This window comes from Streptopelia decaocto (genome assembly GCF_964273445.1).
Source record: "Streptopelia decaocto genome assembly, chromosome: 1".
In the NCBI taxonomy this organism is placed as follows: Eukaryota; Metazoa; Chordata; class Aves; order Columbiformes; family Columbidae; genus Streptopelia; species Streptopelia decaocto.
The window spans coordinates 106075941-106094215 of NC_138663.1; the positions used below are offsets into that span (position 1 = coordinate 106075941).

At 37.2% G+C, this 18275-nt stretch overlaps 2 protein-coding genes across 4 annotated transcripts in view; one reads left to right on the forward strand and one right to left on the reverse strand.

Moving 5' to 3' along the window:
* LOC309441946 (uncharacterized protein) overlaps positions 1-18275 on the forward strand; it is a 555153-nt gene that overhangs the window by 104971 nt on the left and 431907 nt on the right. The window lies entirely within an intron of this gene.
* The window catches only part of RPS6KA3 (ribosomal protein S6 kinase A3), a 77096-nt gene continuing 60332 nt past the window's right edge, over positions 1512-18275 (reverse strand). For 2 of the 3 annotated variants that reach the window (XM_082058283.1, XM_082058282.1), the window contains exons 17-22: positions 14153-14311; positions 10656-10817; positions 10381-10457; positions 9175-9292; positions 6952-7092; positions 1512-5773 (exon numbers count right to left, since the gene is read on the reverse strand). In XM_082058283.1, the coding sequence (XP_081914409.1) occupies positions 5651-5773; positions 6952-7092; positions 9175-9292; positions 10381-10457; positions 10656-10817; positions 14153-14311 (780 nt within the window). In that variant the 3' untranslated portion in view covers positions 1512-5650. The remainder of the gene's footprint in view (positions 5774-6951; positions 7093-9174; positions 9293-10380; positions 10458-10655; positions 10818-14152; positions 14312-18275) is intronic. The other variant, XM_082058284.1, reaches the window with a different exon arrangement.

The following is an 18275-nucleotide window of genomic DNA, read 5'->3' on the forward strand; positions in this document are numbered from 1 at the left end:
GATCCGACCCACGGCGCCCCCTGGCGTGTGGGCGGACTCGCCGCTTCCCGGCAGGGCCGGGTCTGCGCATGCGCCTGACGCCCTTCTGGCAGCATGTCCGTCTCCCAGCGGCGTAGCGATGTCGGGGACACACACCTCAGTGGGCGTCGTGATCGGCGGGCGCCGCGCCGATTGGCCAGGACTCTGCGCCGGGCGGGCAGAGGCCAATCAGGGGCTCCACGGGACTGCTGTGGGCGCGAGCGGCGGTGCTGGGCCGGCGCGGAAGGCGCGTGGCGTGGGTTGTGCCGGGCAGCGCGACCGCCGGGCGCTGCAGTCTCTCCCAAACGCGCACGAATCCGAATTGGCCGCTGGAGCCTCGGCACCCGGTTGTTTTAGTTTTTTACAACGCCAACCCCAAGGGACGGTGCGGGCGGGCGGGCGCCCCTTTGCTCCCCTCGCAGCCCGTCGCCACGGTCCCGCTACCCGCCTGCAGCCGCCGCTCTCCCCCCGCTCCCGTCCCGGGAGTGGGGCTCAGCATCCGCTTCGGGAATGGCAGCTCCCGGGGCACTACGAGGACTTTGGAGCGGATTTTAAGGAAAAGGAGGAGGTCCCGCCCCTCTGTCCGGAGGAGCGGGCAGCGCGCGCCAACCGAGCCCGGGGGTGGGGGGTGGGGCGTGAACCTCTCACGGAGATGAAACACGTTGTTACAAACGCCAGCGATAAATGGACACAAACAGGAGGGTACGAACGTCTGAAAGCCTAAAGTGAGGGACGAGCGTATCGTCAGGATCCCATGTTGTATCGACGCCGCGCCCCCCCCCCCCCAACTTTTTTCCTTTCTGGAGTTTCACAAGGCTTGCGGATTATCCAGTTTACTCGAAAATTAATTTTAAAGTGTTTTTATTTAGGCAGCATAAAGCCTGGTGTGGGCACAGGGCTGCACCGGTGCGCACGCCGGCTCCAAGGTGTGAATTTCGTCTAGGAGATAAGGCTGCCCTCACTTTCCCTTGTGCTTTGTTCTGCCCCTTACCAAACCTCTCTCCATGCTCTCTTACAGCCTTTTTTTTTTTTATATGCTTAGTACTGTGACCACTAGTTACGTTCCTCATATATTCTCTGTTGCAATTACTGTAATTTTATGTAGACTAAGATTTTCCATCTTTCCCTGGTTGCAAGGCTAAAATGAATGACTGTTGTAAGCTTCAGAGTTGTGTGAGCTCCCTGAACATGTGGGCATGCTGTTTATGCAGTACTTATGCATACATTCTCATTTTTCCAAATGTGTAAAGGTTCATTAATTATCAAATATGCCTCTATTTTCAATGTCCAGAGCAATGCAGGCATTGAAAGCATTATTTAGCAGCCTCCCCTATGCACTTTAGTCTTGCTGTGCCATATACTGGGTCTCCTGAATACAAGTGTTTTTTCTTTGGTTCCTCTTTTTACCTGAGTAATCGTGATCTGACTCAAGATGCTGTAATATAGTGACATTTTAACTGACAAACATTTATTAAAAACTTTCTGGTTGGAAACGGACACTTGGTATGCTGAAGATGTAATTCAATGTCAATGATGAACAAACAATGTTTATAACTGGGAAGAACAAGTGATTAACCAGAAACACACTTTAAGATGTTTGAAAGTTTATTCATAGTAGAAATTTCTATTTCTTTTGAAGACTACAAAACCTGCCATTAGACAGGAGTACAAGCAATGGTATCTTTCCAGAACTGCTCATAGTTACATCTGGAACAGTTCTAATTACACATTAATAGCATGATTGGAACATTTCCTAGATCAGACTCTGAATAAAACAATCATTTAAAGTATTCAGTACATTTTTTTTTACTAGCATTTCAGTTCTATGACAGCAGTGCCAAGCATCTAACAGATGCTATTGTAATGGTCTAGAACAAGGTACAAACCACTGATGTCCTGGAACAGTACCTTGGAATCACTTACATGCCATGCTGAGAAAACTAGTATAAAGTAGGATTGTATAGAATTGTAGAAAAATATCTGTCATTCTGTCATTTTTTAAAAATGTTTTAAGTAGACTTCCCCCTCCCCCCAACTAGGTTGCAAAATAATTACATCCCTCATAAGTACACCTTCCCTTTGATTAGGTCAAGGGTATCAAGATAAAGCTAATCATTTACATCATTTTCATAAGTGAAAATTCATTTATTAACCATTGCTGCTTACTAAGGACCAGCGGACTTTGAATCCTTTCCTTCCAATAATAGAAAAGCACAGCTTTAGTTGGTACACCACATTTACAAAAGCAAAACACACACAAAAAAATCCCAGACACGTAAATCTATTTTCTTATGCCCTTGTCTCTTTAGAAAAATGTTTTAAATATTATCTTGAAAAAAATCCTTATAGTTTAATTCAACATTACAGTAATTATGAAGAAAGAACTTTGCCCTTACTGGATATAGATGGCATTTAAAGAGTATTGCAACTATGCTCTTCCCTCTGTTCTCTCATGCTCTCAAGCACAGTAAGTGGTAACCTTGCACTACAAAACAACAAAAACAACAACAAAACAAAACAAAGAAACAAAAAGCCATGGTCTACATATGGAAAATTCACTTGCATCCGCAGTTCTTTTTTTTTTTTTATCCTCTGCAACTCTGTATCCCAGAGGTGCCTGCTATGCTTTGCAGACCAAGAACCAGTCCAGCAATGAATTTGCACAGTGTGTCATATATACTCACATTCTAACAGAAAGGTGCTGGGATTCAAGGAAGCATTATGTGGATTTCTTTATAGCTTTTAACAACTGCAGCTACGAAAACAAAAATAAATGTGAGAGTTGTGAACATGGATCCAAAACAGGAGGTAAGGTACATAAACCCATGTAAGTCTAGCCTGTAAAATACACCTCCTGCATCAACAGGCCCTTTTATATCTTGGTTTAGAAATTAACTTAGAAATATAGAGGATCTAGACTTCACCACATTTGAGATAGCATGTGCTAAACTGCCCTGTTTTGTTAACATTTAAAATGTTCATCCTATGCTGCTATATACATGACACAGTAGCAACATCTGTAAAGTCTAGATTAAACGAACAGCTTACTTGAGAAGGTAGATACATAAAATGTACGAGTTAACTTCATTATTTGGCTAATGACCAGTGAGCTTGAGGGCCACAAAATCTGGCTAATATAAAATTACTGAAAGTACTTTTGTATTATTTTAACATAGATATTGCCTATTATGAAGGACCTTCACAATTCCTCCCTTTGCTCTGTTATTTGCCAGGTGCCTATACATATATACACACTGAGAACACATGAGAAATTCCTTCCTGAACTGAAATGCTATTATTGACACACTAGCAAGTACTGTCATCCCTCTATTTCAACAGTATCTGTTTTAAATTTTGTTTGTTGACTAGATACCACAGTCCTCAGATTAACACTTTTAAAAGCCACTCCAGAAGGTACAGTTTCTAGATTCTGATGAGCCTGACTTGCCATCACTAAACAGGGCTGAAAATCCATTTTCTGAAAGGTAAAAGTTTTAGTAAATTCCTCTGGAACTGCAGACGCCATCAAAGAGGAATTAAAATGGCATTTTTCTGCCTCTAGTTGAAGATGCTTCTTGAAGGAAAGATAGATAATCTGTACAGCTAAAGGGAACTTAAATGCTAGAGCATCAAATAAGGGGAAAATGCTAATTGCTTGGAAGAGCTGTGTTTTCAGATTTCTAAGATCCATAGTAATTTAAGAATCCTTGTTCATAAAACAAATTACTTAACAATTATATGATGGATTAAATATTTAACAGATTTTTAAGGGCAATAAAAGTGGGATCCTTTGCAAGTCGAACAAAGCTTTCCCAAGGAACTTGGAAGAACCTGTGGCAGAAGGAACACTCTCACATTCCTTTAGAGCAAATTTGTGGTGTCATAAAGATGATTCTCCCTTTCAGCAAACCTCTGATGATTTCAGGGAAACTAGCAAATTAATCACCATGAAAGAAATTTCATACCACTAAATCAAGAAAATAGCTTCTAATGCAAAACACAAAAATTGCACCTTTCAGTTTTTAAATGGTATCGTTCACACAGAGCTTTTCACGCAGATCCATATTTACTTGAACTCCCAACAGCCACTTCTGTATCTGGAATGAGCTGATGCAGCATACCATTCTGGTGGAGTGGGACACTCACCGAATTCAAACACATTCCAGTGCATGTTCTCATGTGGGCAAAACTGATCTTTCAGGATTGGCCATCAATATGTGCCTTTAATTACTTAAGACACCAAGGGGCCAGGAGTATTAAAAGTTTATATTAGTCTGTACAATTAGTTTTTCACTCTTGTTACAAACTTGCTTCCATCTGGGCAAAAGTGAGACCACACACTCTGAACAGCTTCGTTCTACCTGACTGGGACAATAGTATTTTAATGGTAAATTATAATGACCCTTTTCTAACCGCAGACAAATCTGGATGACTCTCTTCTTGTTTTGCTTTGGCTGTTAAGTAAAACTATCAGAACTGATAGAACATTACATCCATCAGTTTTACAACCGCAGTGAATGCAGTTTAAACCTACTTTTTGCAGGCTTCTGCTTATTAGTGGACAATATATTCTGCTTTGTCTTCAATGCTGCCTTTCTTCTTATAATGCCAACATTCATTTAACAAATCCTTTGCAGCTTAAACAGAAGTCACAGGATAGAGATAAAATATTAACAATGGATTATAAGAATAAACAATATAGAAATGTCCTCTATCAGAAAGTATTTAGCAACGATTCCTGAGTCCAGAGATTAGATGGGAGAGAATAAAAGCAAGGGGAGGGGGAAAAAGACAGAGTGAGATATGGAGCAAGTTATCTTTTCTCTGGGTTATATTACCTATTGTATATATAGTATGGCGAGAGATCCACTGTTTCAATTTTGAATACCATAAACAGTATCCTGATTTTCATCACATGACATGCAGCGTCAAAACCATGGAAATGTAGAAAAGACATAGGCAAGGAGAAATATGTATTCATAGTATTACATTCAATAGCTGTTTAACAGTCAGGCTTCTTTTAGAGCTGTCCAACAACGCTGATTAATCCAGGTGAACTGTTTAATCAGACTTAATTGTCAAAATGATTAATAATATCTAAGTAAAACAAGGCATGTATACATTAAAGAAAACAGCACGGAAATGTACTGCTTATGAACTGTTTACAAAAACATACAAAATGTTGGATGGCACAAAGTATATAGTGCTAATATAAACAGATTGTTTAAGCTAAGTGCTTAACATAAACTGTCCATTTCTACCTGTAACAAAGAATATCTTAGGGGACAAAAAATATTCCTTATAAAAATAATGCTATGTGGTACAGAGTGCTTTTTTTCAGTGTATTTTTGACAGAGGTGGCATTCGTAATTCTTCTGGTTTATTCAATCGTCAACATGATCGTTTTCATTGCGTTTCCACTTGTCACTCCATTTGAAGCTCCACTAAGATCAGTAACTTGCCATCAACAGTTTAAAGCGAGAATAGATGAAAGCAGCAGCAGGAGCAGCAGCATTATAGGTACCCAGCTGGGACAGAGTGTGCTTGCAAGTATGTCAGATATGTGCTACCTGTCGCCATGATTTGTGCTATCATCTTATGCCACGGTACCAAATATCTGGTTGAGGTCACTTCACAGGGCTGTTGAGGTAATTTTTTTGATACCTCTCCTCTGAGCAAGAGTAGAACGGCCGACTGGCTCCAAAACTGGTGACTGATTACGATTCAAAGCAGAGTAAGTTGCTGCCATTGCACCCTGCGGGACAGAGGGGAAAACAAACAAGATGACCTTGTGACTGATGCACACATGTGAGATCACACAGCGCTAAGTGCCAGAGATTCTGAACAAGTTTTAACTTCAGTCTATTTTGATCTACAAAAACATACCACTGCATTACTCAAATATGAACAATGTTTGAAGTGAGCATTTTTTAGGATAAATAAATAGTTTTCAGATCAATCTAAAGCAATTTTACCTTTCTGGAAACAAAACCAAACCAAACCCAACCCAGATAGTTAAATTAAGTTCTCTCTTCATGCTTGTGATTAGCTGGGGAATGAAACTCCATCAGTGGGCTGTCTCTGCTTACCACTTATATAACCATTTCAGTTTTCAACAAAATATTTAAAAAATCACCCACACTATTCACAGCACATCAAAATTTGTTTAAAAAAAAAGTTAGAAAGTTGTGAGCTATGGGATCAGAACTTCCCCCTCTTTCCACTTGTTTTTTGATGCTAGAAATTTCTAATAGCCGATTCAGAGAGAGTGTTAATTATATTCCTCAGTTCCCTTTTATGTTGCACGACAGAGAATCTTGGACGTAGGATTGAAGGCAGGGTGGAATACAGAGAAGGAGAATTCAATTATTTTTTATTTCTCTCTGCTTGTTCAAAGTAAAAAAGTTTATCAGGGTCAAAGCCAGATTGTGTTTCAGACAGAATGCAGAACAGTATGGTACCATAGTAATTAAGACTGCCTTTTTGACTTCTTTTTAGCTTATACTGTGATCATGAATTATACTGTTTTCGTTCAGTCACTGACAATTAACCTCCTCTGAAACTGTAAAATTAGCTGAACTATTTTTCAGCTCCCTTATAGCCACCTGATGGCGTTTTCACTACCAGAATGATTTATTCTATGCCTTTTTTTAAGGAAGTTAAGCCTCCCTGTATAAGGAAGTCAAATAAATTTCAAACCCAAGAAAATTAAAGTCTCTTTCAAATGTATTAGATTTATTTCCCCATGACCGGATTCTTATGGAATCCTTTTACATACTACAAGTTCAGTTTATGGCTTAGTGCAACTCTCAGTCATAAGAACTTTAAAATAGTATTTAGAGGAAACACATGCCACAGTAACTTTTTTTTTTTTTTTTAATCCTTTTGTTTACATCAATTTTGGCTAAACAGCAAGCTTAAATACGTACTTACTTTCACCAAATGGGGAGCATCCTGCCTGTTCAGCTGGTATTGAGGCAACTGGTCACAGTGAACGATCCAGGGGTGACTAAGAACTTGGGCTGCAGTCAATCTTTGATGTGGGTCAACATGAAGCATTTTTGAAACAAGGTCCTGTCGATAATATACAAAGAGTCAATGCAAATAACAGTAAAACTTCAGCTTTACAACAGATGACAGTTCAAAACTGAAGATTTTAGTGGTATAAAACGATGTTCTTAACAACAGTTTGAAACAGCTGAAAAACTGCCCTAATGCTGTATCTTTCAATTACGTAACTTAGTTGAAGTTTGGCAACACAACAGGAAAGTATCCAATTAAGTTAGGCAAAATACACAAACATAAAAATATGCACATTGGGCTAAAGTAGAGGCACCACTATACCATGGTGGGCTTTTTGTTTATTTTATTTTTTTTTTTAAACACAATGATAAATAGCCAATATGTAGCAAATGAGTACTGAAAAACAATTGAGAAAACAGAGATGATCCTTCCCTTTGCATGTTTCCCCACTGTCTAACATTCTTTCAAAAGCTGTGCAACTTGAAGGTTGAATTTTAGTATTCCCGCTGACCATAAATGAACCCTTAGTGATTTTTACCTCATCCCCTCTGACTTAGTTTGCTGCTTATATTTTTCCCCCCTCCCTTCTCAAACACCTTTCATTGTTGTTTCACAATTAAGTCATGAACCACATGAACAGGTAATTCATTTTCTTTGTTTTTTAACTTCTGCAGAATATAACAATGATTCCTGGCTTCCCTAATAAAACCATCATATGAGAAAACAGGAATTAGTCTTTCCTTCTTTGTATCATCAGTGAAATGATATCTTTTGTCTGTCATGTCAGTCAACTTTGCTGATATGAAACACTATATTCTGTTTATTCTCTTTACATGGAAGTGGCTCCCGACATCTTGAAATGATTTTCAGCTTCATTTTGGTACATCCTTTTCTACCACCTTTTCAACTCCTATTTTATTTTTTTCAAATTATGGTGAGAACTGCATACAACACTCAAAATGTTGAAAACAAATTTATACAGCAGCACAATATTTTATAGATGACTTTAGATGTCAGTCAGTAAGAGTAAACTATAAATAACATTTCTACATTAAATGATTACCTGTGAAGAAACACATTTAGTTGACTACAACTGGATTTAAGATAATTTAAGTGACATTAGCAATACTGGACATTTTCATATAAAACATTCTTTGTTCAGTAATTCAAATTGAGAATTTCAACATAAAGACAGTATTAAAAAGGAATCTAAGATTTTTTTTCATAGCTGTCAAGTTTTGGCTCATTCTAGACTCCCAAGTACGACTGAATAGAATGGCACTGGAGGAAGAAAAAGCTGATGCTACCAGAGATCAGTGTAAATATGTTATTCGAACAGGCTGATTTGTCAACCAAATAAATAACATAATTTGTGGTAACATGGTTGAGTTATGAGGACAGTACATTAAAAAACATGTCAGTAATTCAATTAGCAAGAAAGAGCACAACATACATGAACAATTTTTCCAGAAAACTTCAGTGCTTTACTGTAGCTACACAGAAGACAGGTACAAATGCAGTAAAAAGAAAGTATAATAATTCCTATAATACTTCATATTTTTTTTTAAAGTAGATATGACATCTTTAAATGCTCAAAATTTCTTAAAGTACTTAAAAGACTAAACTGCTCAAATCCTAATGAAAGAGCACAAGATAAACTGTTGTGGGTAACTCTGAGGAACTGACCCAAACAGAAAAATGTGAAAACCCATTTATTTTTCTACCCTGAATCAGTGGAGCATGTGGTAATTACAGAAATATTTTTACTATCATAATTTAAATTATCTGTTTGGTTTTCAAATGTCATACTTCCACATGAAGTTTTATTACAGCCTTTCTCATCACGGATGACTGTGCATGTGTATGAATACTGACAAAATACACTATATTTCTAAGGACACTTGTTAATGACTAGCATAAGGCACACTTGTTTTTCTTCATAGATGCAAGTGACTGGTGAAATACGAAAGGATCATGAACAGGAAACAAACTTCTAGGCACATAAACGATCAGGTCGGTAGTTAAAAATAATGGGTGGAACTTACTCAATCATATATAACATATACATTATAAGCAACATGTTACATTGCAATCTATTTCTCATCCCCCAAAGGACAAAGCAAATGTACTTGCCTTAGCTGTATCTGAAACAGTATTCCAATAACCACCGCTGAGAGAGAACTTGCCACTACCTATTCGGGCCAAAATCTCCTCTGGGGTATCATCAGGACCATTTGCAAAAGGAGTGTAGCTATTTAACCAAACAATTTCAATGTTAATATCTTCCATAACCTGGACCTCAGTAGTTATTATAAACCTAATCATAATATTCAGCAAGTTCAACATAATTACAGGCAACAGATACTCAAAGAGCTGTAAAAGGAAATAATTCCTAACGTGAAAATACACTGCCCTGACTACAGATCTGTTCTTACTGTACGTATTCCCTCTGTATTGGGTCTGAAAACCAGATATTTCCTACAGCATCTTAACTACTGGTGGTTCCTGAATTACGGAAAGTATCCCTTAAGCCTCCATATTTTAGAGAAGTACTAAACCAAGATGTTATAAAATCAAATGTGAAGACTTTATGATGAACCTAAAAAAAGAATAAATGTTGGTTTGATATTAGAGGAAGGTGCAGCAATTTCCCTTGCTTCACTATAAGCATTCTTGCTGCTACCAGAATATCCACAACCAGAAAAGATACATTTAAAACCAAATACGTTTGTCATTTATTTATTTTAAAATGCCAAAACATCTCTGATGATGTTAACTCTCAACCAAAGTGGCAATCTGAATAATCCATCATAAAAATATAATCTATTTGGCAAGTGCAACAGTAACTATCTTTTGAACTTGTGGAACTAGGGTTGAATTTATTATTCAACTTTTATACAAGTAATTTCTGTTTCATATATAAACACATCTCTCATATCCTAACTGCATCACTTCAAACTATCCAGTTGCTAAATTTTGCACACGATCACGTTCCAATGCACTGCAATTATGTTTGCAACATGTATTTCCTTCAACATATATGCTACTTAAATCAGTTAATTCTCACATGAAACAATCAATTCTAACTCTTAAATCACCATAAAATAGAAATTAAACATCCAAAATAGACGAGACATGAGAAGCCAAGAATTTCTCACATTGGTCCTTGCAAACTTGGATTCTACTGAAGGCAAAGCATATTCTACCCCCACTGAAGCTAAAGTTGAGATTAACCGATGCCTTGATAGAAACACCTTCAACAGTGGGCCTACATTTATTTTTCTTTTTATTTATATTGGTTTACTATTCTACAGCAAAGCAAGCTAAAATTACCCTTACCCAGTAAGCATAGTATATAGTAGAACACCAAGGCTCCATATGTCACAGGCAGCATCATAACCTTGCCGCTTTAAAACCTGAGGGAAACAAATATTTTTTTCTGAAAAAAAAAAAAGCTTAGAAATGCTTTGATTATGCCACGAAAATAGTGAGACTTCACATTTGTAGTGTTTCCAAAGTGATTTCACTTGTTACACAAGAATGAAACAAGTCTCTAACCAGCAAAAAAATGCCATCAAAATAGATCAAGAGATATAACCTATGCTGGTATTTACCTCTGGTGCAACAAAATTTGCTGTGTAACATGGAGTCATCAGAAGACCATTTTCTGCTCGTAGTTGTTTTGCAAAGCCAAAATCACAAATTCTAATTGATTCTGGATTACCAGATTCATCAACATAAAGAATATTGCTAGGCTTCAGGTCTCTATGAACAACCTAAAAATAAAAAAAAACAACAGTAAATACAAATAAGGTAAATATAGGAAAGGCTTTACATTATAATTACCAATTCTGCTCCTTAATTTCAAATCTCCCATCAGCAATTAGTTTCTGGGTTTCCAGCTTCTACCATGAGCTGCAGTACTCTGATGCCCAGTGGTGTCTAGAGTACTACAGTCCTAACTTGGAAACTTAACCATAAAGCCCTGCTCCAAACACTTACACTTTGTACAGACATTTCCAAATGCCGTGTTCTAATAGGTGAATATATGTATTTTATATTTTAACATGCATACCTACAAGGTTCTTTAAGTCAGAACCTTTGGCTAGTAATATCTTTTGGAGTTACAGATGGCTGTAGCTACTGATGTGCTGCTGTGCTACGTAACCACGGACCAGTTACTGCTGGAGTAACCCTCTATACTTTATTCTCTTCATTCAAATAACTTGAATTAATCTCACTGCAAACATTTAAGGCCTGATTAAGGAGGAATTTTAATACAGCTCTGCCAAAGAATAACAAAATATCAAAGAGGTATACTTCCAATTGACTGGCATGTCAAAAAAAGTCTCTCCTGGTTCCCAAGTGGCTGTTTTGGAGGGGCCTGAGGTGTAAAATGCTGAACAAAAACTGTAGAAGCTGTCAAAGTTCTGGCAGAGTGAATCTGATCTTACTTTAAGCCATGTTATAAACAAGCCTTAATAAAACCTGGAATGCACAAGGACAGTCTTTGAAACCAGATGACCTGTTATATTTTCTTCACAAGTTAGGCTGAAGTCTCTAGAGGCTTTGCCCTCTGTAAGGAAAAGGGTATATACTGCTGTAAGACAGTAGAGTGAATCTAAATGTCCTCTTAAATATTTAAATAGACCTGCTATCAATTCCTTTATCTTCCTGGTTGTTCTATGTATTTGACTAATATTAAACATAACTTTTCATGGTTAAATTTGAATGGAAGACTCATCTTCTCTTGGAAAAGACTGGGGTGAAACATTTCAAGAAGGCAATCACACTAGAATGAGAAGATACCCGAAATTCCTGTAAGTAAGCGATGTGCAGAATCAGAAGCTCTACGCACTCCTCCAGAAAGCTAGCACTGTTTCAGGAAAGTAATACAAGATCAAGAAGTAAGAGACTGCAGAGGGTCTGCAGATTGTAAAGCCATTTAACACAGTAATCTGTTTAGTAGAGGCTTTTTTAGCAGGTGAATACTTTGCAACTCTCAGATTTAATAAAACAAATACTTAAAATTATGTAAATAAGCACCTTGTAAGCTTAAGTACACAAAATGGTATTAAAGAACTGGAGTCGGAACAGCAGATATTAAGAACATCCTGGCTTGAGATGTCAGTGTAGGAGACAACCAGCTCCTGACAGCCCTCATGTTTTGGTGTTTAGATAAACTGCAGAAGAAAAAAACCCCACAGTTTTATTCTACCTGGTGTTTGGGTTTTTTTCTTTTTAATAGATCCTAAAAAGGGTAGAAAGGAAGAGGTGGGTAACAGAAGCAGCACAGAGTTGGGGATTTGGCAGACTGTTTCTAGAATCAGTCTGCTTGAATTGTACTTTTTTTGGAAGAAGGGAAAGCAATTCTCAAGTGGGAGGAAGAGTAAGTGTAACAGTCTAGTTCAAATCCAAACGCTAATTCTGAAGCAATCAAAATGTTTATGTCAAAGAATAACTAAAATACTTTCCTGTATTAAGCTGTTTACCAAAGGTAATTTTTAAAAAGACGTCAGGTTGTTTATATTGATATTTTGACCAGAAATAACAGTTTAGAGCAATGGAAAAGAACAAAACAATATGCAGGACATTTCAGTTCTTTATTTCTTAGCAACATGCTTTCGATTATCTACCAGCATACAGAAGCATTCTGCTCCAAGATGGCATGACACTTCTTGTTTATCCTTTTTATGATGCCTATTGTTGTAACCCTTAACTGTTGTATGCTGCCCTAATACTTTTAGAATGGTTTGTGTGAGAGTTGGAAGTATTGCTTATCCTGAAGAAGAGGATTTCATTCCTTGCTTAGCTAATTTTTCAGTTTATAAGTATCCTATGAATGTCCCTGAGGAAAATCCTTCTGGGAAGAGTTCTGGAGACTGCACACAGATTTAGAATCTGTCAAACCAAATATTACCTAATACCATATTCAAATGAGCTCCTCTGGTGTCCAAAGGAGCTACAAAAGGAAAATCCATTGAAGATAGGAAGGGCTCTTCCAGACAAAAACTAGACCGCTGAAGTGCTAACTATTTACATATATGGCCATCTTTCACGTGGAAGTGTACTTACTGTAAGACAACCTGAACATTTCTAAAAGTTAAAGTTCCAAAGAGCATGTGATCTAATGCAAGTTAAAATGCCAGTACTAACAAAGAACTACAGTAAAGAAACAAGCAAAAGCCTCTAAAATCCCTTACTTGATGCAAGGACACTGGGCCTTTTTTGGCCACCTGTGGTAAGAAGGAACCATGTTATGATTTGTGTTATTCTATTATTTATATGTCCGTACAGAAGGTATTGAGGTTTATTCCTAATTCCCATGGATGCTGTTGGCCAAGGACTCCAGTCCTGTGCACAGATGCTCTAACAAAAACCCACGTGTGAGCAAGTGATTGAAGAAAGCGATGAACCACAGAGTAAGATACACCAGATAACTTTGATCTTAAGTTTTCTGAAATAGTTGCTCCCTAATAAATGTCCAAGAGTGCTGAATTGTTATTTGTTTCTTAAAATAATTCAAGAACTATCCATTCTGAAGCAGCTTTTCTTGGATAACATTAGCTGTTAGCAGCTTGATCTTCCCTTGCACCTTTACTTTCTGCTTTTTCTCTATCCCCCTTTTCTTGTGTACTTAAAAATGCAACACAAGTTGTCATTCTTGGCATGCAATTGTCACACTTGCCTCCTCTAAATTCTGGAAGAATTTACACATGTGATAGGTGGAAAATACATTTCTAGGGTCTGTCACAGGATGGGGTTGGAATTACATTACGTCCCTTGGGTAAGCAACAGCACTGGTTCTAGCACTTCTTCCAGTCTTACTTCTTCTCATACCTTATCTGTTAGTCGTTATCTGCATATTCCACAGAACTGCTGACAGACTGCATGCAGGACAAGAGAGATGGCTGCATCATCTCCTTTATCTGGACATCTACACAGCTGATGAGGAATATTTTGATTTCAACACAAATTCCTGCTGCAATGTAATTGTTTTTCAAAAATTACTTAATTACTGCACGGAAGAACATATCAAGATATGACTTCATACTTCTGAAAGAGAAGAATATTAACATCTATAAGCATTTTGTCCCAGATGAAAACTTACCCCTTGAGCATGGAGATATTCAACCGTTTTTGTTATTGTGAACAGAACAGCACTAGCTTCTCGTTCAGAGAAAAATTTTTGTCTGAGAATTTTATCCAGCAGTTCTCCTCCTTTCATAAGTTCTGTTACTACATATACATATTTTCCATCATCATACACCTGCAAAAAAGTACATCAAGATGTAAACTTGAAAATATTTATTCTCTGCTATCTCCCTGTGAAATGCACAAAAAAGATAGTGCAGCTGCATCCACAAGTTGTTTTCTTCAATTATTTTTCCCATATTTATCACCACCTACACTATCCAAACATTGTTCATCTTTGGAAATGGACACAAAACCTTCTACAGAAAGGTAGTAAGAGTAATAACAAAAATACTGGCATGTAAATGTTTAAAGATAAAAGAGGATGAATAACATGAATTTTCCCCACACAGTTTTACTGAAACTAATTAAACTAGACATGGGAGAAATTAAGAAGTAGTAATAAATGGAAACTAGTCTAATTGAGGCAGAACTAGAGCTAATTCTAGAAGCAATTATTGCACCAAATTACAAATAAGAACAGAGATCATTCCAACTGAACAGTCAGACAAAGAAAAAAATATATCAAGTAGCCCCTGTGAACGGTGAAGTTAATGCATACAAAAGCTGCTATGATAAAATCCTGCAACTTGTGCATTACTGTGCACATAAAGCCTAAACCAAATTCTCAAAATAATAAAACATGTATATTTTAACCCTTCCAGTTATGGAAAATGGCTTATTTTTTGCATGGCTTTTATCTTCTAGAGAAACATCAGTTGCGAGTTATTTATATTATCACCAGGGGGCACTACAGACTGAACCACACTTTAATGTATACTTAAGCATTTAGTTTCAGTTTCACTGTCCTGGGGTTTTCACTTAATCCAAAAAGTGGTTCCTGCTTTAGCAAAACCTTTTACAGATTCTGTTCCCTATTATTATTTCAACCTATTTTTTTATGGTGATGTTGGAATAGTCCTCTTCAGTAATGCATGTGAAATAAAAACTACCTTAAGTAGAAACAATCATCCAAGTTGTAGTAAAGTAGATTTAGGAACAGATGTCAACTAAATTAAAAGGAGTTTTCATTCTCATTTCCTTGTCTTAAGCTACCTGGGAAATAAAGGCCACTAAAGCTCTAAGCTTAGAATTTTTGTGCTCTTAACTACACTGAAAGGATGTATTTTCTCCCCAAATAAAAAAAAAGCGGAAGTGTTAAAGAAATAATTCTGCAAGGCTTTACAAGCTTATGATGTTAAGGAGAAGAAGACATGATGGGTTTCTCTGTTCTCATTTAACAGCAATGTTTCCCCCAGGAAATGTAAATCACTGATCGTCTGAATGTGTTTCTATTAAGACTTTAAATATTATGCAGTATTAAAAAGCAGAATTATCTAATTCTAGATACTAAACTGGCATTTTAGATTTTTTTTTTTAAATAGGCATGCACCCTCTAATCCTGCTATAACATGAAGAAATAAGCTTATTTCATTTGACATGGCAAAGCGTATGCATTTCAGTACTGCAGGGGGCATTCCAGCAAAATTTGCATTTAGTTCCTGTTTCATCTGCTACCCCTTGCTGGTCCTCTCTGGCTGCCAAAACCAAAACCCCACTCCAAACAAACCGTTCCCCTTGCCTGGATTTCTCTAATGGTATTATGAATTTAGTTGTTCGCACTGAAGAAATACTGTTGAAGTTTTCTGCAGTTAGGTGCACAGTATTATGCTGAGATCATAAATGTGATGCTAGTTTTCAAAATGAACTCCTGGAACACACCCAATGTCTTTTCTGTCAAGCAAACTGGAAGAAACTATAGTGTGAAACAGACGTAGGCACATGAACAGAATATAATCTAATGGAGAAAGAGAACATGTTTTTTCAAAGTGAAGTAAGACTACACATACATATTAGGAGCTTTTTGAACTCATAAGTAAGCACTCGGATAAGGAGACTGGATATACTGTATTTAGGTTTCTAAAATGCTGCTGAAAAGGTTCTTCAGCCAATGCTTTAAATAACTCAAAACAGGACCAAAGTTCTGTTATGGAACAGTAACTAATAGGTAAAAAAGGGTAAAATACATTAAATGGTCTGGCACAGGAAGTTTCCAGGTGACAGTTTGTTGGAAACTGTGTGCTTCTTCCGTTCTTACGCCGTTTCCTAGGCTTCGACTAATGGCCACTGTCAGAGGCAGGATATTGGATAAGAAGGACATCTGATTTAGCACAATATAGCTCCTTCTTTTGTTTATATACAGTGTAACTGAAAAAGACCACTGATAATAATCAGAGGGAAAAACCCCAGAGGATTGTGCATTGCAGAAAAAATTTGGTCTTTTGAATTTCCATTTCAATCTGAACACCTTCAGAATTAAATTACATGTAAATGCATAGCAAGAATGAAATTTTCCATCCTAAGCTAAATTTAAATATTACTGCATTTATTCCAGAAAGACAAGAAAAGAAATAAATTATTTTTTGCAGAGTAATAATTTCCAAAGGTGCGCACTTAATGTTGAAACATTTTATTTTGGCATTTCAAAATAGAAACATTCAAATTTTGGTGCAGAACCGAATTAAAAATAGAGTCAAATTAACACTGAGTTTTATTTGTACAGTACTACATAGTGCTCTTGATGAGTTTGAGGCCTGAAGGCCAAGTACTCGGTATTCATTCCTCTGAAAGCTGTAATAGCACACCACTATATTGTGGGACATGGAAGCAATCTGCCCTATGCATCTATATTAGGACAATGAAAAGCTAAAACAATGTTATAGTTTTACAGTAGTGGATATTATACAAGTTTCTAACATACATGAATCCTAGGCCTCTTTCCTTAAACTGGACATACTTCCATAAACTGGCCCTGAGGAACTCATCTGAAGTAGAAAAAAGTGAGAATTATAGCCTACTGTCTTATCTTCCTCTATAGACCTAAGGCTTGTTGTTGTCTCCTTTTGTTACGTGTATATTGCTGTTGGTGTGAATTAAAGATGGCTCCTACTGGAAGATGACTGATGAAGAATTAATTACAAAGTAGAATGATTCAATATATGTGGCAACTTTTCAAAGCTGCCTACATTTCTCTGCTCTTAGTGAAAAATATTCTTTATACTTAAGTTCAGGTAACTACTCACATTCCTTGTGTTTGTCTTGCTGCTTAGATAGCATAACCTCTACTATGAATTAAAGTAACACATTAGCCTAGCATGCAGCACAAAAAGCAACCTGAATGCTGATGCAGGTTCTGTGTTAGCACAGTTGCTTTTGGGTAGTTCTAGTGTCCAGCCACATGAGACAGAACAAACAGAAACTGGGACTGTAATCACGATACCTAGCCTGCAGTAAGGTAAGCTCTATGGTGGGCTCCCTTGTATATCTGACTTATTTTGTTCTCCCAAGAAAGGGCCAAGCTACATGATATTGATAAAGACGGATAACAATAGGAAAAGATCTTTAGGCAGAGTTCTCTAGTACTCATCTCCACAGTATTCACAGGCTACTGTTTTAATGACTTCAAAATGCCTGAGAATCTCCCTTCAGCTGAGCTCAGCTTCCTGTAAATGGTTAGCTGTTTGGCTTGAGGTTTGGTTTTGGGGACCAGAATAGTTTCTTGTAGACTAAGTCAGTCATTAAGCATATGCCTTTTTAATTTTTAATCCTCTTTAATGCATAATCAAGGAGAGAAAGCCAATTCTCTTTTTCCGTTAGATCACCAGAATCTACCAATCACTACAAAAAACCTCTACCTCCCAACTTATGCTATTCTCTGCCTTTTGTGGTCACAGTGTTTCCATGGTCATAGCAAATATAGTAATACAAGAAAAAAATAGCTCAATAATCTTCCAATACAAAGACTAGATAAAGATACTAGGATAAAAAAAAAAGTTATGACCATAGATATGAAAAGATTCTGTCCACTACTGAGTAAAACTCATTACTGTCTATGAAAACTACTTTGGGTATTGTGCTACCTCAAACAGTGAGTCCCCAGTTATGTAACAACTTTAAAATTGCTTTTGACTAACGTAAACAAAAGCAGACTCAAAAAGCAACCAGAAAAACTTGCTTGTTCATTTAAAAATACAGGCATC